The sequence below is a fragment of the Silurus aristotelis genome (assembly GCF_946808225.1).
Source record: "Silurus aristotelis genome assembly, chromosome: 14".
Taxonomy (NCBI): domain Eukaryota; kingdom Metazoa; phylum Chordata; class Actinopteri; order Siluriformes; family Siluridae; genus Silurus; species Silurus aristotelis.
This window is the reverse complement of record NC_139587.1, coordinates 13,471,152-13,497,922: the sequence shown is the minus strand read 5'-3', so window position 1 is coordinate 13,497,922 and position 26,771 is coordinate 13,471,152. Positions and strand designations below refer to the sequence as shown.

At 38.4% G+C, this 26,771-nt stretch overlaps 1 protein-coding gene across 8 annotated transcripts in view; it reads right to left on the bottom strand.

The window, feature by feature from the left end:
• Nucleotides 1-3,050: 3,050 nt before the first annotated feature.
• bcorl1 (BCL6 corepressor-like 1) overlaps nucleotides 3,051-26,771 on the bottom strand; it is a 42,290-nt gene continuing 18,569 nt past the window's right edge. For all 8 annotated transcript variants that reach the window (XM_083560171.1, XM_083560168.1, XM_083560173.1 and 5 more), the window contains 7 exons: nucleotides 12,685-12,881; nucleotides 12,178-12,441; nucleotides 11,237-11,403; nucleotides 10,213-10,358; nucleotides 6,227-6,304; nucleotides 5,828-5,996; nucleotides 3,051-5,745 (listed from right to left, as the gene is read on the bottom strand). In XM_083560171.1, coding sequence (XP_083416297.1) covers nucleotides 5,424-5,745; nucleotides 5,828-5,996; nucleotides 6,227-6,304; nucleotides 10,213-10,358; nucleotides 11,237-11,403; nucleotides 12,178-12,441; nucleotides 12,685-12,881 — 1,343 coding nt within the window. In that variant the 3' untranslated portion in view covers nucleotides 3,051-5,423. The remainder of the gene's footprint in view (nucleotides 5,746-5,827; nucleotides 5,997-6,226; nucleotides 6,305-10,212; nucleotides 10,359-11,236; nucleotides 11,404-12,177; nucleotides 12,442-12,684; nucleotides 12,882-26,771) is intronic.

The window sequence follows — 26,771 nt, the reverse complement described above, 5'->3', positions numbered from 1 at the left end:
GCAGGAAAGCATAAGCAGGTTGACAAAACAGAATTGGGATCAACAGAGTGATGTGAAAAGTAGGCAGGAGTACAAGAAGATGCGGCAGCAGGTAAAGAAGGATGTGGCGAAAGCCAAGGAAAAGGCATGAGAAGTTGGACACTAAGGAAGGAGAAAAGGATTTATACCGATTGGCCAGGCAGAGGGACCGAGCTGGGAAGGATGTGCTGCAAGTTAGAGCAATAAAGGATGGAGATGTAAATGTGTTGACTAGTGAGGAGAGTGTGTTGAGAAGATGGAGGGAGTATTTTGAGCAGCTAATGAACGAGGAAAATGAGAGAGAGAGAGAGAAGGTTGGATGGTGTGGAGATGTTAAGGAGAGATGGCAGTGGAGTTTTTAACAAGATTGTTTAACAGGATTTTGGAAGGTGAGAGGATGCCTGAGGAATGAAAATGGAGTGTGCTGGTACAGATCTTTAAAAATAAGTGAGATGTGCAGACCTGCAGTAACTACAGGGGAATTAAGTTGATCAGTCACACCATAAAGTTATGGGAAAAAGTAGTGGAATCCAGGCTGAAAGAAGAGATGACCATCTGTGAGCAACAGTATAGTTTCATGCCGAGAAAGCGCACCACAGATGCATTATTTGCTTTGAGAATGTTAATAGAGAAGTATAGAGAAGGTCAGAAGGAGTTGCTTTGTGGATTTAGTTTCTTTGTGGATTTAGAGAAAGCGTACGACAGGGGGAGAGGAGTTGTGGTATTGTATGAGGAAGTCAGGTGTGTCAGAAGAATGTGAGGGTGGTGCAGGACATGTATGAGGACAGTGTGACAGCAGCGAAGTGTGAAGTAGGAACGACAGACTGGTTCAAGTTGGAGGTTGGACTGCATCAAGGATCGGCTCTGAGCCCTTTCCTGATTGCAGTGGTGATGGACAGGTTGACAGACAAGGTCAGACAGAAGTCTCAGTGGACTATTATGTTTACGGATGATATTGTTGTTTGTGGTGAGAGTAGGGAGCAGGTTGAGAAGAGCCTGGAGAGGTGGAGGTACACGCTGGAGAGAAGGGGAATGAAAGTCAGTAGGAGTAAAACAGAGTACGTGTGTAAATGAGAGGGAGGGCAATGGAGTGGTGCAGTTGCAGGGAAAAGAGGTAAAGAAGGTGGAGTTCAGGTACCTGGGGTCAACAGTGCAAAGTAATGCAGAGTGTGTTAGAGAAGTGAAGAAAAGAGTGCAGGCAGGGTGGAGTGGGTGGAGAAGAGTGGCAGGAGTAATTTGTGATAGAAGGGTATCTGCAAGAGTGAAAGGGAAAGTTTATAGGACTGTGGTGAGACCTGCGATGTTGTATGGTTTAGAAACAGTGGCATTGAGTAAAAGACAGGAGGTGGAGCTGGAGGTAGCAGAGCTAAAGATGTTGAGGTTTTTGTTGGGAGTGATGAGGATGGACAGGATAAGAAATCAGTTTATTAGAGGCACAGCGCATGTAGGACGTTTTGAAGACAAGGTGAGGGAGGCGAGATTGAGATGGTTTGGACATGTGCAGAGGAGGGACATGGGGTCTATCGGTAGGAGAATGCTGAGGATGGAGCCACCAGGAAAAAGGAAAAAAGGAAGACCAAGGAGGCGGTTTATGGATGTGGTAAGGGAAGACATGCAGGTAGTTGGGTTGAAAGAGGCAGATGTAGAGGACAGGGGGGTATGGAGACAGATGATCCGCTGTGGCGACCCCTAATGGGAGAAGCCGAAAGAAGAAGAAGAAGACATATAGGCCTTTTTGGGCATCTCCTGTTTTTCTGTTACAGCTACGAAATAATTTGATTTCCTAATGTATAAATAAATATGGCAAAAAATACCCCTGTCAGTATTACTGCATCTCAGATATGTGCAATGTTAAGGTAAGGGGTATGTTTAAAAATAACATCCACTTGAAGAGCAGGAACCAAGGTTTTGCCAGCAGAACAATGCCCAGAGCATCTTCACACAGTGCATCTCAGTGGCCACCTTCTTTCATTGCTCTGAGGGTCTAGTTTTGATGCCATTATGTCCGTTGGATGCACTTTCAGTGGTGGACTGGAGTCAGAATAAACACTCTGACTGGTCTGTGGCTCCACAGCTCCATACACAGCAAGCTGTGATGAACCGTGTTTTCTGACATCTCTCGATCAGAGCCAAAGTTGACTTTTTTCTGCAATTTATGCTTAAAGAACTCCTCTGTGGTGCCCATGATCCTGTTGCGGGGAAACTAATTGTCCTTCCTTAAACCACTTTTGGTAGGTCTGAGCCATTGTATACTGTGAACATGCCACAAATCCTGCTGTTTTGAAGATGCTCTGACTCAGTCAAGTCACTTAGAGAAAGACCTGCCTATTTCTCCGACTTACAACACATTTACTTTGAAAACAGACTGTTCAATCTCTGCCTTATAATTTCCACCTATTGGCAGGTGCCATTGTAAAGAGATAATCAAATGTTATTCACGTCACCCATCAGTGGTTTTAATGGTATGGCTGTGCAAATAAAATGAAATTTCGGGCTGGATTTGAAAGGAATTATCCTGACACTTAGGGGAATCCTTAGGAGAACACCATAAATCTTACATAAGTCCTTCTGAACCCCTAGAAAAAAAACATCCTCAAAGCATCAGTGATCCATGTTCAAATTTTACAGTGCCTATGCTTTCATACAGTCTTCTTTTGTTTGGTGTACATGTTAATTGTGCTATAATTTGTCCATCATACCTGTTGGAATTATATTGGTGTACGGTAAAATAAATCTTTTGAGATGGAACCAGTAGATTTTGAGAACCGAGAACCTTAAAAATCAAGTATACTGTGCATTCGTCTGGAGTCTGTAGTCTTTAAACCCTGTTTTATCTCTTTCACCATCATCTTCACTGTGTGGAGAAACAGAATGCTCATGTGTCCAATTCCTGGCAAATGTCCAACTTGTTAAAACGTGTGAAATTTTCATTACAGCCCTAAAAGCATTTTTATATATATCTATTACATGATTTGTGCAGGTTAACAACAACCTTTCTCTTTAGTGACATGGTGACGGATGACAGATGAAAGTTACAGGTTCAGCTTCATATTTATACCCCAGGGAAACAGAACATTGTTAAAGGCAACAACACAATTCTTAGACAATAAGGACAAAAAAAAAAAAAAAATACATTGTCAACAATGGCAATCTTTTTTCATTGATAAAAATATAAATAGTTTACAAGTGTCAATCCTGTTTGCATAGGTAATTTAATTTGTGTGGTTTATTTTTGTATTTTATTTTTTATGAAGGGTACCAACATTTCAAAGATCACTACACATAGGACTCATGCCATAAACTCTCACCCCTCTAAACAGCCTAATGTGGTTGACCTCTGTCCTCTGTGATTACATCTCTACTTTTGTAACTTTGCCCTGTCTCATTGCTTCTAGAGTTTTGAGGCACAGTGGCAGTTTCTCAACAACTCAGTCAATGACTAAATCACAAGTGGCTCACTGCTCCTCAAAGCAATGCACTATATCAGAAAATAAATACATCCAATATACATCCTTCTATGTCCAGTGTTCACTCTATCCAATAGGCTGATATCTGAGACTCAACCTATAGACTTATTACCATTAACTTTCCATCGTCCACTGCTCGCTTTCAGCAGTATAGTGCATTTTTTTTGTATTAAGGATATTTTACATCTCCAATTTATACCTCCAGGGACATAGGCAGCTTGTTATGTTCGTCTTTCTAAACATCCATTTAGCAACGTGTTAACCAGGGCCAATGTATGTATGCATTATAACTTTAGCTCAATTCTTCTTTATAATTGTAAGACCTTACAATTGAGCAATGCTAGTAAATTACACTGAACATTACAAGCAAAACTTGACAATCATGCTTTATTCTGGTCGATTTCCTTCAATAAGGATTCAGATAAACATATCCCCTTTGCTTATCACACACACACACACACACACACGCAACAAACCTTCAAAATCAACTACTCTGTTCACGGCTTGGTGGATTTCCATTGGTAATGAAACTAAACTCTCTCTTTACATTTCTCACTCTTCAGTTAAATAGTATTTATTGGTTTCAGTTCAGAAAAAGGTCAATGATTGTCAACACAAAATCTATCTTAGCACCAGTACAATAAAACTGTACTTTTGCTTGTTAAAACACTGTTTGGAGTGAAGGAGAACACAACATCCATAGGGTAAAGGGATAATTAATTGTACATTTCAAATAAAGCACCAACCATACAAAGCAACTTTCATATATCATTTGTCTGATACACAAAAAGTCGAATATATTAATGACTATTAAATTAAACGCAAACGGTCAAAACCATGTAAATAAAACACACCATGCACCACAATGCTCGCCGGAACTGGGTACACTGGGGAAAACAAGCTTAGTAAGAGAGGTCTTCTCTCATGACCTTGAACTGAGCAAGGTGCTGGACAACATCCAGAACAAAGTCCCTAGAAAAATCTAAAAAAACCAAAAAAACAACAAAAAACAAAACAAAAAGAAAGCATTCCACAGGTTTGCTTTTCATCTTGATTACATGAGGGCCTTCATACATTTATATCCAACAATCTCTTTAGGTTTTGTAAACATAAAATAAAACTCCTCATAGTTAATGTATACGTCTATACCTTGTCTTGAAAATCAGAATGACCTTGGTTTTATAAATACAATCCTTTGCCTGCTACACTGCAAAGAAACCAAGATTAATGCAACTAGTCGAGGTGTTGGAAGCAGAGCTGTGGTGGCAACAAGAGCCGAGGTACAGTGAGGTAAAGGAGGACAGGGCCGATTGACATATGTTCTGGGTTAGGGGTCCCTGCCGAGAGAGTGCCAAACAGATAGAGAGAGACTCTCGCAGGTTTACAGAGGAACCATCTGTCCCAGAGTCCTTCCTGCCACAATGAGCTGACCATAAACCTCTTAGTTCACCAAGATAAAACAAACAGAAAAATGCCATGGGCACCCTATTCAAACTATTCACACAACCTCAGGAATAAACAAACATTAAAACATATTAATGATAAATTACAACCAAACTGGGCTCACCCTGATGTCAATATATACATATGTATTTACATATACTTAAGTTTATACATATAAAAAGATTTGAGAGAAGTTACTGGACAGTGAAAAATACCTACAGGTCGGAACAGAAATTGCCTTTGCTTTGATAGAGTCCTCCCTCCTCCTGCAAGTTATTCGAAGGCAAGTCAATCTAACAAGGCCCCTTCTGCTGCTGTAAAGAAAGGTATTCTGCAAGAAGGATGTGTTCTGCGAAGGATCTCATCTGTATCCGATGAGCCGTTTTTGGCGGATAGTGTACATACAAAGTGCTGGTTTTAGTAGCAGTGCATCTACCAGTAAATAAGGAGGCTTAAATGGCCTGTGGACAGCGACTCCCTCATCTCAGGACATCGCTATCGGTTGCAGAGTTTACCTCTGACCTCTGAACTCTCATCATCATTGTCATCATCTTGTAGCAGCTGGATGGATGAGCCTAGCAGTCCCTGTAGCTCTGGTACACAGCGCACCAACTCAACTGTCTCGTCCTCCTCATCCTCCTCATCGGTGGGTCGGAGCTCATCTGGGGCCATGCACGTCTGACTAATGCTCACCTGCCTCCACAGCTCGGCCCTTGTGAGGCTCACCACTTCAAACTGAGGATACCTTGCCCGAAAGATGCGAGCTGAGACCTTCAGGCGCTTCAACACATCCATCAGCAGAAACCAGTTGCAAAAACTGTAAGTGTAGAGACACAGGCTTAATAAAGAAGTGCATACGCATGAGCAACACTGACAAAATCAGGTGTGTGGTTACTCACCCCTGTGTTAACGATACTTGAACATGGTAGCAAGGTAATAATGGTTCAGAAGAGAACTCAAACAAAAGGCAGTCGTTGTCTTTATCCTTTCCCTGCTCTCGCCATTCTTCCTCGTCTTCCTCTTCAGGCTGAGACAGCAGGAAGTCCCAGCAGGTCTCATGATCCGTCTCTAAAAAGGATTCACAGATACAAACAGAATGATAAGATGACATATCCCTGTGAGTAGAATGTCCAAATGCTCCCCCTGTTGGACATCCAATACAGTCAAACTATCATAGATACAAACAAATTCATTCTTGACTGTATTGAGCTGACCATGGAACAAAGAACGAAATTAATAATCTGACCTTTCACCAAATGGATGTAAATTTTGAATTATGCATTTAAGGAGTGTCCTACCAAACAGTGAGCTGCTGTAAAAATCCCACTGCAGACCTGGATCCTGATCAGGGCGTCCTTCTAGGTCCGTGAAGTACTCTGAGAGAGAGAGAAAGAGAGAGAGAGAGAGAGAGAGAGAGAGAGAGAGAGAGAGAGAGAGAGAGAGAGGTGTACATGCATGTTAACGTTTAACCGAACTCTATTTTGACTGTCCAGTCCGTTATAAAATAACATTAGATTACATTAGAAAATAAATATAGGGAGACTTTCAGATGGGATTATTTCCAAAAGCCTGTTAGAATGTGCAACAATGCTAACAATGTGATTAAAGATGCTATTAACATAGGGACTCCCATCGAGTACAACATTTTTACTTTAAAATTGATATTCCATGGGCTAATCACATTTCTCTCTTTTGGCTGATGCTTGCCTTTTAATTGTAAAGTGACAATTTAGTCAGGAAACTGAGCAGAGGCGTGTTAACGGCCCTGATCATGGGCCCAACAATAGCAGATTCATAGTGCTGTGATTTATACTCACGATCATCTGATCAGCAACTCCAAAAAATCTAATAAATATCCTGTAGTCTTGAGAAGCAAACGGCACATTTTCTTTAATTCAATTCTATTCTATTTGTGCAGCGCTTTTAAGCATTGTCAAAAGCACAATTATATATATATATATATATATATATATATATATATATATATATATATATATATATATATATATATATATATATATACAGCTTAAAAATTAAGGGGACACTCAATCATCACAGTAGAACACCATGTGAGTTAAATTCATTGATATCAATCTGTCTGAGTAGGACACATACGTGATTGTGAATCAGTTTCACCAACTTTGGTGTAAACGGATGTGATAACAGAGATAGGCTTAGAGCAAGACATGCCAAAAAGGGAATGAGTTTCAGTTGGTGGCTACAGAAAATTGCTCTCCCCCTATCCTTCCTGACTGATTTGCCTACAGTCCTGTCAATACTAGCATCGAGCAGTACCAGTAACACAGTCAGGTTGCATTGGTGGTTCAGCTCCTCCAGGATGGCACATCCATGGAGGAGATACCAGAAGATGAGTCGTTCCACAGGGAGAGATGGAGAGGCCGTAGAAGAGCAATGACCCAGCAACAGGACAAGAATCTACTCCTTTGCATGGAAGGAACAGGAGGAACATTGCCTGAGCGCTACAAAATGACCTCCAGCAGGCTACTAGTGTGCATGTTTCTGACCAAACTGACAGAAACAGACTCCATGAGGGTGGCATGAGGGCCTGACATCCTCTAGTGGGACCTGTCTTTAAAACTCAGCACCATGCAGCTCGATTTGTCAACAGAATTGGCAGGGTCACCATTTGCAAATTCACTCTGAGCACATGTGACAGACATGAAGGAGTCTGGAGATGCTGTGGGGAATTATTGTGCTGCCTGCAACATCATCCAGAATGACTGTGTGGAGGCAAATCAGTGATGGTCAAGAAAGGAATATCTTTGAAAAATTGCACAGCCCTTTACATCCTAGCCAATAGTTCCTTTGCTTATGTTCGGTGCAGGGATTAAATCCTCAGAGCTATTATCTGACCAGACATTGGTGCAGTGGGTCCTGGGTTTCTCCTGGTGCATGACAACGCCCATCTTTATGTGGCCAGAGTATGTAGGTAGGTTCTGGATGATTACGGCACTGATGCCATTTATTGGCCCTCATGTTATCCAGGCCTAAACCTAAATAAGAGCCTGTGGAACACTATGTATCTGAAGCAGACAACAGCACTGACTTTCCAGGAGTTACCAATTCCCTGATTGAGGTCTGGGAATAGATCACCCAGGATACCATCCACCATCAGGAGCATACCCTAACGTTGTCGGGAGTGCATATAGGCATGTGGGGACCATACACATTGCAGGCTTTCATTAGGAGTTGTTGCGATAAAATACATGCTTGTTGTTCAATGCTTGTTGTTAAAATACAAGTTAATCTGCGTTTAATAAAAAAAAAAATTGTATGCCGATTTTTGGTGTGATTTAGAATCCAGCGCTTAGTGGTTTGATTTTGTATTTCACTGACTATTGTCACATTATTTTGTTCTCAACAATTTAAACAATATCTATAAGCACAGACTTTCATATATCATATATATATATATATATATACACACGTATAAATTTGTTATTTAAGTGTTCCCTTAATTTTCCTGAGCAGTGTATAAAGGTTCAGCATATACATTAATAGATTAATAAATATACACCTAATAGAGCAGACCAGGTGTGATGATTTAAAATACACAATTTTCTACATTATGTAATACGGTGCAATATAAAATCCTGAAAAACATAAACACACCTCTGGCTTGTTTATTAGCGATCTAAATTTACATTTAAATTTCTGTGAAGCGGCTTTGTGTTTTGTGTATTTTAGGGCTGAAACGATTCCATACATAACTCAAGTAATATAAGAAAAAAAAAGGATTGAGGCAAATTGTTTGCTTAGTTCGTTTAACTACACAAGGAGCACTGTGTTTCCCCATGGATCATTATTACTGATGCACCACCCACTAAACTCTGGACCGCTCTGGGGTCTCATTTAAAAAAATTTTCAGCCCCGCTTTTAAAAAATCACAAACTTTTGTATGGAAAACACAGAAGATGCTGCAGAATGAAAAATAGAGGAACGGCAAGAAAACAGAGAGGGGCAAGGAAAATAAAATTACAGAAAGTTTCTAAAGTTTGCGTCAATTTCAAACTAAAACATAAAAAATACACCGTACAGTACTTTTACCTTTTTGAAGTAATTTAAAATTAATTTAAAACATTTTATTTATGACTTTTATGTAGATTAAAATATGTATATATTTGTATTTGCATTTTGATGCAATATGGCAAATCAAATGGGTTTAGTTTTCACAGACTGCAATTTCAGCAATAAAAATTACTCTCTCATTTTAAGAGACCCGTCCTATTTTCTCCTGTATATTTAGTATTGTATTTAATGAATAAAAATTATTATTATATTATTACTCGATTATTATTATAAAATAATCGATAGTTGCAGCCCTAGTGTATTCAAATAAAAAAATTATAATTGGGCACTATAAAGAAAAATGAATTGACAATGAGTTAGAGAATCTCTAAAGGGGAATCTAGCGTATTAGCTAAAACTTGCTGCCACAGTCATAATAGAACTCGATTCGGCATACCCTAATACTTTTTTTTATTAGCACTTTGTATATTTTATATTGTGTACCAGCTGTTACTAAATTGAGGGCATAAATCGCAAGATGTGAGTGAGATGTAGGCTGTTCGAGCACACTTTTAAATTGCTGTTTTCAGTTGTCAAACTAGTAAATCAAGTAAAAAAAAAAAAAAAAGCAAAAAGCCAATATTTCTGTTCATTTGTTGCACACTGCTATAAAAAAAACCAACCATGGCTACAGTATAAGCTGACTGAGCATTAATCAACCCTATTTATGGTTCACTTATGCTTCACGTTAAGTTAATGTCCAAAAATAATTTGTCTTTGCATGTTTAAAAGTGATGACACCATAAATTAAATAATTTTGATTGTATTTACAGCCCAAAACATGAAACATATTGTGCAAATTGTCAGACTGTACAATTGAACTTAATATTACTCTTTTCTAAAGCTGATAACTTAAAATATAAATGCAAGGCCCATGCTGAGACACACCTGTATTTCAGGTAACTGCTCAAATCTGTTTTTTTTTTACATGTGAAATCTCAGTACTGATGTGCAGGATTTCTGTATTAAATCTCTAAATGTAATTTAAGCATGGAATACATTTAGTTCCAGTTATATATTAAACATAAACAGAGGCAGGGATAAAATAATATAATAATATACCCTTTTCTATGTTCAGAATGCAAGCAACAAGTGATATTAACTTCAAGACGAACTGCGGTCAGCTTCTGGTTGATTTAATAATACAAATTAATTATAAAAATTAACTGTGATTAAAACAATTGAAAGCGAATACCTTTGAGAAACGTTTTCATGCTGGGACTCTGGGCCAATTTAACAGCTGTTTGGCCAGAATAGGTGGCCAGCGTTGGATCTGCACCATGGTTTAACAGCATCCACACTGCTGCCAGGCTATCGGCCGCTACTGCATCATGAATGGGGCTGCAATGATTCACAGTAACATCGAGTTTAGCATGATCTTTATGTACACACCAGACAAAAGCTCCCTTACTCTGAATTTACACCGGATGAGTAACATTTTTATCAGGTTTCACAAATTCCCATTCACACTGGAACATTGGGCATTTCAGCCTTGGGTAAGTAAATTTACTTTTGGCTACATTGCAATTTTATTTTTAATTGATGGAATAAGTCGAGTCTGAGAGCCACCAGTAAACCCTTTCTAAACTCCTGTTAGTTAATTGCACTCAACTGCTACTCAGTACTGTGTTAATGTCTGATAAATTGTATCCCATTTTGTAACTCGTTAGTATACAGAATTATCCAACACAATACAAGAACATCAACTAAAAACTCCACTGTAGTAGATGTCAAACTTGCATTAGTAAGCAGACTTTTGTTCATATAGTGTGCCTGCATTAATACTGTCTCCACGTGTGTGAAGATTAGCACCAATACACCCATAAAGCATGGCAGACCATGGAGTTTTTAACTTTATGCAAATGACAACCTGGATGGTCCTTTACGTCTTCGAACAGGAGATTTTCAGTGGAAAGGTTGACTCATCAAACCTCATTTTTAACCTCTAATAACCTCCAACCTCTTCTATGCTTTTTTTTAATCCAGAGTGATCTGCTAGAAGCTCTGGACAAGTTAGAAACGACCAAACTGTTTTCCTAAAAATGTGTCATTAGCTAGAATTTAGTGTGCCTCTAACGCAATGTTAACTCTACACCCTAAGCGACCAGTGTGAATGGGCCTCAGAATTAGACTTTTAAAGTACAATATAAGCAGGCCTATTAAATAGTACAAAAGACATTTGATCAGCTCACTACTGGTGGTGTGTTTCTTTTGCTCACCGTGTCCCATCTTGTGCACTACAATTAACATCAGCTCCATGCTTCAGCAGCACCTGCACAATGTGTGTCCATCCCCGAGTGCACGCCTCATGCAGTGCTGTGTAGCCAGCATTGTCCCGCCGGTTCACCTCTCGCACATCCTTTTCTAAGCAATACAGCACCACTTCCTTTAAGCAAAAAAAAAAAGAAGAAGAAGAAGAAGAAAAAAACAGAATAAAAAAAACAAAACAAAACCAAAAAAAACAGATCCTGACTTTTGAACTTTATGCTGGAAACAATCTGGTCCTTTTCTTCTTTGGCTTAGAGCAAACAACATCCGTTATTTCCATAAACAAGCTGAAAGGCTGACTCATCAAACCACATTACATGTTTCCACCATGCATCATCATGTCCACTTCAGATGAGCACGATCTGTGGATGCTGGAACTGACTGTGTTTTTTCAGTAATGGTTTGTCAAAAAACTTTTTAATGCAGCATCACCTGAGATGTAAAATATATATATATATATATATATATATATATATATATATATATATATATATATATATATATATATATATATATATATAAAAATTAACTTTGATTGATTTAAAAAAAAAAAAAAAAAAAATCTCTTTGTACTGTTTTTAAAATTAAAATATTCTGTTTTAGTTGGGAATTGTTTTTTTTTGGGTTAGTGTCATTTTTACGATCATTTTCCATCAACTCCATCCATAAGCCTAAATAGCTTAATACACTAGTAAAACAATCAAGGCAGCAGTAAATAGTTATACTATGGGAATAAAAAAACTAAAAAAAAAAAAAAAAGAACAAAAAACAGCAAGATTTGGGGTCATGGATTTGTTTCCTTATGCCCTGTCTGGTAAAACTAGTACAACAAAGTACCATTTGCCATATTATATTTGCCACGGATGTATATGGAGAAAAAAAAATTCTATACCTGGTATCCCAGCCTAGCAGCTCTTTGTAACAAAGTCTCCCCTGCATTTTTGTTCACAATCAATCGGCGAACCTCTGGAGGTACAGGACGGCTTGGTGTGGATTCTGGGACCCCACCCTTTCCAGGCCCTTTCTTTTTAGAAACAGGAGATAATGTATCCTTTGGAGCTGAGTATGGTGTGGAAGGTTTTTTGGCCAAAGGGCTGTCATCATCTGTGGAGAGGGATGAGGAGCGCTTCCCCGCAAGGCCTCGTTTGATCTTGAGCTGAAATGAGGATATCAGGTAAGGAGAAAGCAACAAGAAGCAAATAATATTAAACGGATAGCAGAGGTTCAACTACTGAGAAAAAGCAATGGATGACTTTTGTAAGAATTCCATATGTCAGCAGAGGGCACTGAAAGACTAAGTTACAAATAAGCACTTTCTTTCATTAGAAAATTATCAACAGAAATCGTCTTTTTCTAAATCAGATGTCATTTATCAACAGTAGATAGTTATTAAGCCAACCTTTTTCTGTTCCTCAGTATCACACAAGTGCTTGCTTTTGAACTTCCTCTTTCCTGGAGGTTTGTCGTTGCATTCTGGGGTTGATGAACTCTCGTGAAGTCGCATGGTCCCTGAGCGGGTGTTCAGGGACTTTCTGGGACTGAGGTCAGGATTGGGGTCTTCACATGGTAAAGTGGCATTAAGAGGAGGGTCCACATCTGTAAAAACAAAGACTGTCCTATAAGTCGCCATTCCTACTCATTTTTACTAAAGGATGTGCTAATGACTATATATATCTGGTTATCTTTGGCTAAAGTAATAATGTGAAAGTTTAAATATAAAACAAATGTTACCGGTAAACCACCTGACAATGTTAACAAGCAATGCATAAAATTTTGAAGTTTGTGTTGTTGTATTGGTAATATATATATATATATATATATATATATATATATATATATATATATATATATATATATATATATATATATATATATATATTTGTGTGTGTGTGTGTGTGTGTGTGTGTGTGTATGTGTGAGAGAGAAAGAGAGAGGGAGTGTGTGTGTGAACATATTAGTATACACCAAATTTGTTTCAGAAAACATGATACACTCATCATATAGCACCAGGTGAGCAAAGCATTTTGTTTAGTATGTTACTCCACTACATCAAGGAAAAACCCACACAGTTTGGTAAAATAAAAAAACAAAATATAAAAAAACGTTGTGACTCGCTGCACTTAGACATACATAGGTTCTCTGAAACTGTAACTGAGGAGAGAACACAATTCTTTTGAATATTCCAATTGGTGTTTTGATGGTGGTGTTGGAGTGCTGTTTAAATCTGGTTCTGTCATAAGAGTTCATTTGAGTTGGGTAAGGATAGAGTATGTATATCAGTATAGGATACGATCAAGAGCCCTTCAATCCTGTATAATTCTCCCATTTCAGCAGCACCACTACTACATAATGCATGAGCATGTCTCAGACCATAACCAATTTTACACCATGCGTGAGCACCCCTTAGTCCATCACCTTTTCTACACGCTGCATGAACACTCAATAGACCAGTGGTCCCCAACCCCTGGCCCGTGGACCAGCACCGGTCCGTGGGTCAATTGGTACTGGGTCGCACAGAAAAAATACAAAACATTATTTCCATTTTATTTATTATCTGATTCTGAACGGCTTTATTTTGGAAAATTACCGGATTCTCTCCACCACATCTGTCTATGACTCACTCTTGATGCATGTCATGATACTTGCCTCGGCCACATGTCTTACCTACATCCACTACCTTCTTAAAGGGGCTGCTCCGGCCGCTAACACATAATACATACAATACCGCTAAATTAAATCCCCCAAGCTAGCAAAATAAACAAAAGACAACGCAGTGGATTTATGTTTATTATTATATTTAGAAAATATCAGTTTTTATGCCGTTCGTATAATTTTGTTCTGTTGTATTTATCCACCAAACCTTAAAGGCCGGTCCGTGAAAATATTGTCTGACATTAAACCGGTCCGTGGCACAAAAAAGGTTGGGGACCGCTTCCATAGACAATCACCAATTCTACACCATGCACGAGCACCCCTGCTTTTTTGTTTTGGTTTTTTACAGTCACAAACATGTTTTCTTTGTGTAACGAACACCTCAAACTGATTTGTATATTTTCTCAAGTCTGTCAAAACCACAAATGCTGACACTAAAGATATTCATCTAGCCTATAGGGCAGTTTTATTGCATTTTTTAATCAGCACAACAGTAAATCTAGATATGTCTGTAATTTTTAAACATAAACTGATGTATATCACATATGTATTCAGACCCTTTGGAAAAACAATTGACCGATCTTTTGATTGTTGCTGAGATGTTGACTGGAGTCTACCTGTGGAAAAGTTTATTGAATGGACATGATTGTCCATGATAGAAAGGCACACTCCTGTCTATAGAAGGCCTTACAGCTGGCCATTAGCCAAACCAAAAGTTTAAAGGAACTGCCTGTAGAGCTCAGAGACAGGTTTGTTGCAAGGTACAGATTTTGGAAAGGGTTAAAAAAAATTTAACAGAAAATTCCAAAGCGCACAGTGGCATCCATAATTCTCAAATGGAAGAAATGTGGCACAACCAGGACTCTTGTAAGAGCTAGTCGCCTGGCCAAATTGAGCAATCGGGGTGAAGGGATTTAGTAAGAGAGTTGACCAAGAAGCGGATGGTGAGTCTGACTGAGCTCCGGAGATCTTATTTGGTAATGATACAAAGTTCCAGAATGACATCCTCAACAAAAAGCCTGCACTTAGCACCTCCGCCTGGGCGAAGGTTAAACTTCCTACATGACAAAGACCCTAAGCACACAGCCTAGACAACACAGGAGTGGCTTTTAATTCTATGAATGTCCTATAAAAGGTGGAGCCAGAGCCCTGACTTGAACCCTATTGAACATCTCTGGAGAGACTGGAAAGTGGCTGTCCACCAACAGTCCCCATCCAACCTGAACAGCTTGGGAGGATTTACCAAGAGGAATGGCAGAAAAGGTGTGCAAATGTGTAAGTGTGCAAAGTTGTTTAATCATACCGAAAAAGACTTTAGGTTGTAAATACTGCCAAAGGTGTTTTAACGAAGTACTGATTAAAGGGTCTGAATACTGTACATGTGATATTTCAGTTTTATTTTTTTTAAATAAAAAAATAAAAAAATAACGTACATTTCTAGAATTCTGTTTCCACTTTGTCATTATAGGGTGCTACGTGTACCCCCAGAACTCATAAGTCAGCAGTTATAAAAATATTCAGATCACACCGTCTGGCACCAACCATCATGTGCTGGGTCCAAACACTGAGATCAAATGTTTCTCCCTTCTGAGGTTGATGTGAGCAGTACCCTAAGCTGTATACGCCCAGATCCGTTTCATTTGAAGCATTTCCCTCTTGCCACATGATTGGCTGATTGGTTATTAGCATGAATGAGTGTGTACAGGTGTTTCAAATACATTTCTCAATGAGTTTATTTACTTTATATGGGGGTCACACACACATTTTATTCTGATTTTAAAAGCAAATTCCCTCAATTTATAAAGAAACCCTAATTTCTTGTTTGCCTATTTAGAGTCACTGACTAGCAGTTTCTAATTTAAAGAGTTTGCTGTATACATTAAATTCTCAAACTGAAACAAGGGTTATAATAATTTTATTATTCAAATCAGCCATAATCCAGGACTCATGTTCCCACTGATATTATTTGTACACTGATAAACCCATATTTTATTTACAATAGAACATAGAAAACATATCAAATGTTAAAACTTAAAAAAAAAAAAAAAGACCATTTTAAGGAAAAGTTTTAACTTTAAAATTGATTGCAATAACATCTCAAAAAAGATGTTGCAGAAGCATCAAAATACTGGGAAAGTAAGTGGTACTAACAAGGTAGAGCTGGAAGAACATTTTGCAACTAACTAAGTTGATTGGCAACAGGTCAATAACATGATGAGCTTCTTCGAGAGTCAGAGTCTCTCAGAAGTAAAGATGGGCAGAGTTTCACCAATTTGTAAAAAGCTGCATCTTTAAATGTTCCTCAATGTAACTTGCAAAGGCTTTAAAAATATCAACTACAGTACATATCATCAAAAGATTCAGAGAATCTGGGGAAATCTCTGTGCGCAAGCGAAAAGGGTGAAAATCAATACTGGAAGCCCATGAACTTCAGGCCATCAAATGGCACTGCATTAAAATCAGGCATGGTTCTGTGATGGACATTACTGCATGGGCTCAGGAATACTTCCAGTATCACTGTCTGTGAACACAGTTTGTCGTGCCATCCAAAAATGCAATTTAAAGCTCTATCATGCAAAGGAAAAGCCATATATGAACATGATCCAGAAACACTGCTGTCTTCTCTGGGCCAAAGCTCATGTAAAATGGTCTGTGGTAAAGTGGAAAGCTGTTCTGTGGTCAGACGAATCAAAATTTGACTTTTTTTTTTTGGCAACCATGGGCCTCTAGGCTAAAGTGGAGAGGGACCTTCCAGCTTGTTATCAGCGCTCAGCTCAAAGGCCTGCATCTCTAATGGTATCGGGGTACATTAGTGCCTATGGAATAGGCAGCTTGCACATGTGGAAAGGCACCATCAATACTGAAAGATATCCACATTTTAGAGCAGCATATGCTCCTATCTAGATGATGTCTTTTTCAAGGAAGGCCTTGCATATTTCAGCAGGACAATGCTAAACCACAGACTGGATCCACAGCATGGCTTCCCTAATAGTTAGGATTTTAATAATTGAAAATATCAGATGTATCGCCAAGCTGCCACTCTTGGGCCCTTGAACAAGGCCCTTTAACCTCTGTGCTTCAGGGTCGCTATATCATGGCTGACCCTGTGCACTAAACACAGTTTCCTAACATTGCTTGGATATGCGGAAAAAAAAGTAATGCACATGTAACAAGTAAAAAGTGCTCTTTACACCTTACCCCGTTTAACTGAAAATATTTGCTGAATCTTGAAATTAAAAATACGCAGGACCCAGGAGCGTTGAGCGGTTAGAATTTTATATCAGTCAATAATCGGACAACATTTCTCTCCCAAAACTCCAGCAACTGGTTTCCTGCCCAGATGTTGACAGACTATTGTTAAAAGATGATGTGATGCTACCTGTGGTTAATATGAGTCTTTCCCCACCTTTTTTGAGACGTGTTAAAATTACCTTTTTTTTTTTTCCTTCTTCTTAAAATGGTATATTTTCACAGTTTAAACAGTTGTTTAAAGGATCTGCAAATCATTGCATTCTATTATTATTTACACCGCATCCCATTGGGGTTGTAAATAAGAGTTGAAGCTAATAATGCTCATTGTAAATTGTTGGCCAGTTCGCTGTGAAACATTCTGATGCCATTTTTGTTTGACGATTAACAAAAATTTATAAAAAACTTTCAAAACCTACATTCAACTCAGCTTTGCATTGCATTGAAAATAGACATTTTTTAAAAAGAAATTCAGATTTAGATTCCCAATGCTCATACCAGAGGCTGAACCTAGATATATAAATCTTTTTCTTCCAGACGATATGATTCACATCACAAAACATAGTATATTACACAATACATAACCGATACAACTAACAATATGATGCACTACTGGTATGCTGTGATTAGGTTTAGGCCCCAATCTGGCCCAATTAAATTTATGTTTTCCACCACAGAAAAGTCTACAGGACAGAAAACTTTGCTTCAAAAGCAAGTTTCTTGATAATATGACAAGCTTCTTTTTACTTGTTCAAAAAAATAGAAGAAATAACAAACCACAATAATACAATTAATTAATGGAAACCTTAATTAAACACTCAACTGTGTTATTCAATGCTCCAATCAAGTAGAAATAAAAAAACAGTGTAAACAAATTCAAAAATAAAGTTTAAAAATAAACGCAGTCTGATTCAAGGATTTGTAGAGGAAAAGTTCTAGAGTCAACTGAAAGTCTTAGCACCCACGGTACTAAAATAGTAAGTGTAACAATCAGTAGGCAGTCAGAGAAGCAATGCAGGGAACAGGTGTAAACATAGAGGTCTGAGTGGTAAGAAAGGGTGAGGATATACAGTGCATCAGGAAAGTATTCACATTGCTTTACTTTATCCACATTTTGTTATGTTACAGCCTTATTCCAAAATGGATTAAATTCATTATTTTCCTCGAAATTCTACAAACAATACCCCATAATGACAAAGCGAAATAATTTTATTTATTTTTTACATAAAAAGAAATCACATGTACATAAGTATTCACAGCCTTTGCCATGACACTAAAATTGAGCTCAGGTGCATCCTGTTTACACTGCTCATCCTTAAGATGTTTCTACAACTTGATTGGAGTCCACCTGTGGTTTCATTCAGTTGATTGGACATGATTTGGAAAGGCACACACCTGTCCATATAAAGGTCCCTTAACCTCTGAGACAGGATTGCATTGAGGCGAGGATCTGGGAAAGGCTACAGAAAAATTTCTGCAGCATTGAAGGTCCCGATGAGCACAGTGGCCTCGATCATCCATAAATGTAAAGGTTTGGAACCACCAGGACTCCTCCTAGAGTGGGCCTCCCGGCCAAAGTGAGCGAACGTGGCCTTCAAGTCAAGGAGGTGACCAAAAACTCAATGGTCACTTTTAAAAAGTTCCAGCATTTCTCTGTGGAGAGAGGAGAACCTTTCAGAAGAACAACCATCTCTGCAGCACTCCACCAATCAGGCCTGTATGGTCGAGCGGCCAGACGGAAGCCTCTCCTCAGTAAAAAGGCACTTGACAGCTTGCCTGGAGTTTTGCGAAAAGGCACCTGAAGGACTCTCAGACCATGAGAAACAAAGATTGAACTCTTTGGCCTGAATGCCAAGTGTCATGTCTGGAGGAAACTAGGCATCGCTCATCCGCTCATTTTAGGGATGGCCAATACCATCCCTAAAATAAAGCATGGTGGTGGCAGCATCATGCTGCGGGAATGTTTTTAGTGGCAGGAACTGAGAGACTAGTCAGGATTCAGGAAAAGATGAATGCAGTTTAGAATGGGGCAATGGTTCATCTTCCAACAGGACAACAACCCTAAGCACACAACCAAGATAACAAAGGATTGGCTACGGGACAACTCTGTGAATGTTCTTAAGTGGCCCAGCCAGAGCCCAGACTTAAACCTGATTGAACATCTCTATAAACTTCTAAAAATGTCTGTGCACCAATGCTCCCCATCCAACCTGATGGAGCTTGAGAGGTTTTGCAAAAAGAATGGGAGAAACTGCCCAAAAACAGGTGTACCAAGCTTGTAGCATCATAATAAAAAAAAGACTTGAGGCTGTAATTGGGGACAAAAGTGCTTTAACAAAGTGTTGAGCAAAGGCTGTGAATACTTATATCCATGTGATTTTTTTCCTTTTTATTCAAATAAAATTTGAAAACATTTCAAACACACTTCTTTCACATTGTCTTTATGGGGTATTGTTTGTAGACATTGTAACATAATAAAAAAATGTGGAAAAAGTGAAGCGCTGTGAATACTTTCCAGATGCATTGTAAAGTGACAAGTAAGTAGCATGATTTTAAAATAAATCAGGCATTAGATGGTAATTCTGTGGAAAGCAGCATGCTGAATTTAAACCTGTAGAGGGTTTTATTTGGAATACCATAGAGAATACCATTACATTAAATAATCTGAGATTTTATCAAAAAGATTGATCAGAAATTCAGTGCCGCGCTGAAAAATGTCATTGCCGGGCAACAATGCAGTGACTATAGAGAAAAGTTCAGGATACATTTTTGATGTGCTTTTCGAAAAGAAACTTAGTGTCTAGAACAATTCTAAGGCTCTTGATTTGGCAAAAGAAAGGTATCAGATAGTCATCGATGCAGATGTTAAACCTGTGTACTTTCAATAGTGTGGACTTGGAGCCATTGAGAAGAACCTAGCTTTTATATACATTTAATTTGCGGAACTTGCAAGGTCAGCAATGTCTGTAAAGAAGCAGGTGAGAGAAGCAAAGGGAAAGGTGATGGCAGATTTGATGTAAAAACTGTGCACTGTGTAGATTTGACCTTCGTGGTGACCTAGAATAAACAATGGAGATAAATGGCTCAATGGCAGGTTGTTTTTTATTAATATTGAGGTCTTTTTGAGAATATGTGTAACTGCAGTTTTATATGAAGGTATCATACCACAGGCGAGGAATGAGTGTATTACTGCAGTTACTGCTTGATCGCTTACGCATTTTGTCTCAGCCAGCTCAGTTACATCTGGTGCAGCATCAGAAGCTGTTTTCACTATTGGCAAAAACCATGTGAAGATGAACGAGAGGATGAATTGTTACACTCGATGTTTACAACAAATTCCCTGGATTACCATGAATAATGTTAATTTTATCGCAAGGCAGTCAGCTGTCACACCGATGACAGTAAGAAAAAGAAGTGCTTCAAATGATATACTTCCGAGTTACACTGATAACTTGTAGGGTGAGTCTGTCGGCTTAGGAATCATGGAACGAAATGAGGTAAGTGGCTTAATGTCCACCCAGAGTTTGCCAGGAATAAAGGCAGATGAGGTAAACTGCGTATGGATGATGTCAGTTTAAGAATGTAAAAATTTCAAGAAGGCTGCAGTAGATTGTTGAGATGTAGATTGAGAAGATGATTCTCATGTTGCTTTCCTTATTAACTAAAAGTTAATGCATAATAGAGTGGGCCCGCAGCATCAAAGCTCTTAACAAAGCAGGTGATGACCTGACCATTCTTAGCTCCTCAAGATTGCAACTGGTGGTTTACAGCTGATGAAGCTCAAAGGTGCAGAGTGAACAAACAACACTGTTCAGTATTTCAAAGACTAGAGTGTTAAATATTGCAGAAAAGGAATCATAATGCTCAACCAGGTCAGCAGGGGAGGCATAGCAGACAGGACTGGGGAGGAAATTGAATTAACCTGATGAGGTTACTTTGGTTAATGTGTCTGATAGATTGTTTAAAAGAACAAAAGCAACAAAAAGCAGACTTTTATGGTCAGAGATTAGAAAAGTCAAACTGGGAGATTTGGAAGTGTGAAATTGGATGAAGATGGATTGGACTGTAGTTAATGTCAACAGACTGCTACACTGACTCAGGACTACATTTCGCTTCTGATCACCATCACTGTACCCCGCAACATTGTACATCTGCTATAAATGGACATTCGGTGCAACCCAGATAAGGACGGGTTCCCTCTTGAGTCTGGTTCCTCTCAAGGTTTCTTCCTTATGCTATCTCGGGGAGTTTTTCCTTGCCACAGTCGCCACTGGCTTGCTCATCAGGGACAAACTTACTTATAAAGAACATATTCAATTAGTCACCACATTATCTGTGTAAAGCTGCTTTGAGACAATGTTCATTGTTAAAAGCGCTATACAAATAAAAATGAATTGAATTTACGGAATAATCCCATTACAGCAGACTGGATGTATATGGCTTTGACTGGATATGGCTTTGCTATACAGTATGTTCGAAAATGAACAAAATCGATTAATGCTGGGACAGGGAACTTTTTAGCTTGATGGGGAAAAGTCACTGTGCAGTTGTGAGGTCTCAGTCAGATACAACAAAAAGGTCAGTCCAGCTGGATATTTATGAGGGGCAGCGTTTACCAGTTTACCATTACAAAATGATGTCAATATAAAATAGGATGGCAAGTCTGATGTGAATAAAGAAATATTGTCATACATGTTATTAAGTTACACTAAGATCAGGTAACAGAGAGACATAAACCTAGTCAGAGGCTAGTGGCAGGTCATTTACTAATTCAACCATTGCTATCTCTGTGCTATCATAAGTGACTGAGATACTGTGACTGTTTTTATATTTATGTCAAATGTCAGCCTTGTCAAGAATATACCTTATTTATTCTGACAAACCACTACTGAGTAAAATATGGCCCAATTTAATCTACATACTCCTTTGAGTTATAAACATGCAAGCAAGCAAAGTACATTAAATGCTTGATTAATTGTATTTAACTTTACAATAAGCACAACATTAGGGCTTCAACATGCAACTATTATATCAATTATTCTTCAAATGAATCATTCATTTGGATTATTTTCCCACCTGGATGTAACTAAACAATCAAAAAAAGAAAGAAAGAAAAGAGCCTTCTATTGGATAATTACTGCAGTGATTAACCCTAGCTGATGCAGTAAGCAGTTGTTAATTTTTTTGTTGTAAGACATAGCCTACGATTATGAAAAAGATCTTACTCTGCTTCAAGAAGGTTTAAATTATTAGCCTGTATCAAGCAAGGAAAACCACTAAGAAGATTGTTGAAACTACTAAAATTGGGTTATTATCTGTCCAACATGTTATTAAAACTTGGAAGGATAGTGGTGAACCATCATCTTCAAGGAAGAATAGGGTGGTCAGAATAGAATCTAGATTGATTATGATAAGAAATTCAAAAATAAAATAAAAAACAGCAGTAGAGGTCAAGACTATGCTGAATAGTGAAAGTAAGATTATTTCCCCAATGTAAAGAAAACTGAAGGGATCGAGACTAAACAGTCGTGTGGCCTTAAGAAAACCACTTGTCAATGGAGATTTTCAGGAAAAAAGCTTCAAACTGCTAAGGAGCATAAAGATTGAACTCGAGTAATATAAAAGGTGGTCTGCTGAATCCAAATTTACCAGAGTGAAGGGTAAGAAGAAAGGCAGATGAAATGATGCATCCACCATGCCTAGTGCTTATCATACAAGCCTGTTGGGAAAATGGGGAAACAAGTCTGTGGGGGAATTTGGGGTTGCTACCGTTGTTCAGGTTTAGTTTAGGTTTTACTGAATGGCCAGGTTTTTCAATCAATAATTTTTTCCCCTCCCTAATAGCCTGGGCCTATTCCAAGATAAAAATGCCAGGATTCATTGTATATCTTCTTCTTCTTTCAGCTGCTCCCATTAGGGGTTGCCACAGTGGATCATCCGTCTCCATACCCCCTCTTTTAAACCAACTACCTGCATGTTTTCCCTCACCACATCCATAAAACTCATCCTTGGTCTTCCTTATTTCCTCCTTCCTGGCAGCTCCATCCTCAGCATTCTTCTAACGATGTACACCATGTCCCTCCTCTGCACATGTCCAAACCATCTCAAACTCGCCTCCCTCACCTTGTCTCCAAAACGTCCTACATGCGATGTCCCTCTAAAAAACTCATTTCTAATCCTGTCCTTTTCACTTCCAATGAAAATCTCAACATCATCTTCTCAGTGCCACTGTCTCTAAACCATACAACATCGCAGGTCTCACCACAGTTCTATAAACTTTCCCTTTCACTCTTGCAGATACTCTTCTATCACAAATCACTCCTGCGATCACCTTTCTCCACCCACTCCACCCTGCCTGCACTCTTTTCTTCACTTCTCTAACACACTCTCCATTACTTTGCACTGTTGACCCCAGGTACTTGAACTCCTCCACCTTTTCCACCTCTTCTCCCTGCAACTGCATGTCAATTTCAATGTTTGTATATTTATATATATAAACAATATATATGTATATATTGTTTAATTATTATGCAAAATTAAATTAATTATATATTCTAGATGCTTATATCTTCACAACTGAATGTCTATTTGTAAGAATGGTTGTCAATTTGCCAACTGCTGTTATCGTTGAAAAACAATACAAATGTTGATTTACATCGTCGATACTCAACTACTTTTTTTGTTTTGTTTTTTTTACAGAAAGAAACAACCCTGCATGAGTGAATTTGTTCAAGAAGAAATCCCCCATGCACTCAACAATAATCTTAATAAAATGACAAAATAATAATAATCAGTTGTTGCAGCCCTAAAATTGGAACAGTCTGGAAAAAAAATCCACATATAGCAGTACTTTTTTTCAATAAAAAAACAAAAAAGAAATATCAAGTTTTTTAAATACTTACTATTTAGACCCTTTACTCAGTTAGTTGAAGAACCTTTGGCAACATTTACAGCCTAAACTCTTTTTGGGTATGATGCAACAAGCTTTGCACACCTGGATTTGGGGCCATTTCTGCCATACTTCATGGCAAATCCTCTCAAACTGTTCAGTTTGGATGGGGACTGTCGGTGGACAGCCTCTTTCAGATCTCTCCAGAGATTTTCAATACGGTTCAAATTGGGGCTCTGGCTGGGCCTCTCACAGAGTTGTCCTTAAGTCTGTGCTGCCACCATCATACTTCACTTTAGGGATGGTTTTGATGGTGGTGGTGCTGGTGATAGGTGGTGCCTTGTATCTTCCACACATAACGTTTAGAATTAAGGCAAAACAGTTATTAGCTAACAGCTATTGCAAGAGTCCTGGTTGTGCCACACTTCTTTCAATTGAGAATAATGGAGGCAACTGTGCTTTAGGGATCTGTGCCTTACAACAATACTGTCTCTGAGCTCTGCAGGCAGTTCCTGTGACCTCATGGCTTGTTTTTTTTTTTATATGATATTCATTGTCAGCTGTGAGGCCTTTTATAGAGAGTTGTGTGCCTTTCAAAATCGTGTCCAATGCATAAACCTTTCCACAGGTAAACTCCAGTCAAAGTGTAGAAACACCTCAGCAACAATCAAGAGAAGCGGGAGGCACCTGGGCTAATTTTCAACTCTTGTTGCAAAGAGTCTGAATACTTGTACTGGATGTACATGTGATATTTCTGATTTTTTCCATTTAGACACTCAGACATTTCTATAATTTCATTTTCACTTTGTAATTATGGGTTACTGAGTGAAGATTGATAAAGAAAAAAAATCCATCTAAACAATTGTAGGCTGCAGCATTAAATTGGAAAAAAAATATGAAAAAAGCTATACAAGCTGCACATTGATATATCCAAGTTTCATTTCTATAGAATTGTCTCTTTAGAAGATATACCTTAAATGGTTGCTGAAATGTTAGAGGTGAAATACTGTGTATATACAAAAGAGAAGTCCAAATCAAATCAATATTTAGTGTGACTACCCTTTGGCTTTCAATTCTTCATTTTGCACACTTTGACAGGGATTTTGTAGGATCAGAGGCAGTTGTATAATTAATTAATAATAGAAAGCAGATGCTTTGAATAATTTCATATGTAGGTTAAAACACAGGCTATTAACTGAAACAAAAACAGGTGTGTGAAAACGGGCAAAGTAAAGGACTGTAGATGCAGTGGTCAACTAAGGAAACTTAATGCAGATTATGAAAGGTACATCACGCTTACTTCACTTTAACATCGGAAAATGTAAAGCAGTGTCAACAGCAAAGAAATGGTAGTAACCAGTGGGACACAGGTATACCCATCTGTCCAGAAGTGGTCTTCATGGAAGAACTGAGGCTAAAAAGCCATACCTCCATCATGGAAACTAGACTAACTCAACTATGCACGCAGGAATAAAATGTCTGCAGCTACTCTATACAGATGAGCCGGAAATATTTGGCTGCTGCAGCAGGCAAGTTGTTTGTCAAAAGGCTGGAGAGCAATTCAATAATCAGCAGGCAACAGTGAAGCATGATGGAAGTTTCCTGCAAGTTTGGGGCTCCATTTCTGCAAATGGGGTTTGAGTTTTGATCACGATTTTTGGTGTCCTCAATACTGTGAAATACAGTCAAATACTTATCCATCATGCAAGACCATCAGGGAGGCATCTGACTGACCCCAAACCAGCCTTCGCTTCCCATGTGCATCAATGAGCGTTGGCCGCCCATGATCCTGTCGCCGATTCACCACTGTTCCTTCCTTGGACCACTTTTGATAGATGCTGATCACTGCAGACCGGGAACACCACACAAGAGCTGCATTTTTGGAGATGCTCTGACACAGTGGTCTAGCCATCACAACTTGGCTCTTGTCAAAGTCACTCAAATCCTTACGCTTACCCATTTTTCCTGCGTCTAACACATCAACTTTGAGGAGAAAATAATAAAAAGATAAAAAAAATAAAAGTTTTTTTACTCACTGGTCATAATGTCATGCCTGGTTGGTGTGTGTGTGTGTGTGTGTGTGTGTGTGTGTGTGTGTGTGATTCTATATATATATATATATATATATATATATATATATATATATATATATATATATATATATATATATATATATATATATATATAATTTTATTTATTTATTTTTTTTTATGAGAGAGAGAGAGAGAGAGAGAGAGAAAGAAAGAGAGAGCGAGAGAGAGAGAAAGAGAGAAAGAAAGAGAGAGCGAGAGAGAAAGAGAGAGAGAGAGAAAGAAAGAGAGAGCGAGAGAGAGAGAGAGAGAGAGAGAGAGAGAGAGAGAGAGAAAGAAAGAGAGAGAGAGAGAGAAAGAGAGAGAGAGAGAGAAATTCAGAATAAATAAATTCAGAAATTATGTAAATATTCACTGAATGTCTCGATGACATAGTAGATTTTTAGCAATATGCAATGAAATATAAATCAAATGAAGTGAAGTTGCACGCCGTAGTGTACAGCTTTTCTATACATCATACGTTAGTTAGTTGTTCAAACATTTTCATCAACTAGGATCAAATAGTTATCAGTCCTAGATACAGATCAAAGCTAATGATTGTGCTTAAGTTTGGATGTTGTGCATGATACCTCAGAGAAGACAGTTAGTTTAGCCTATTGTCTACTG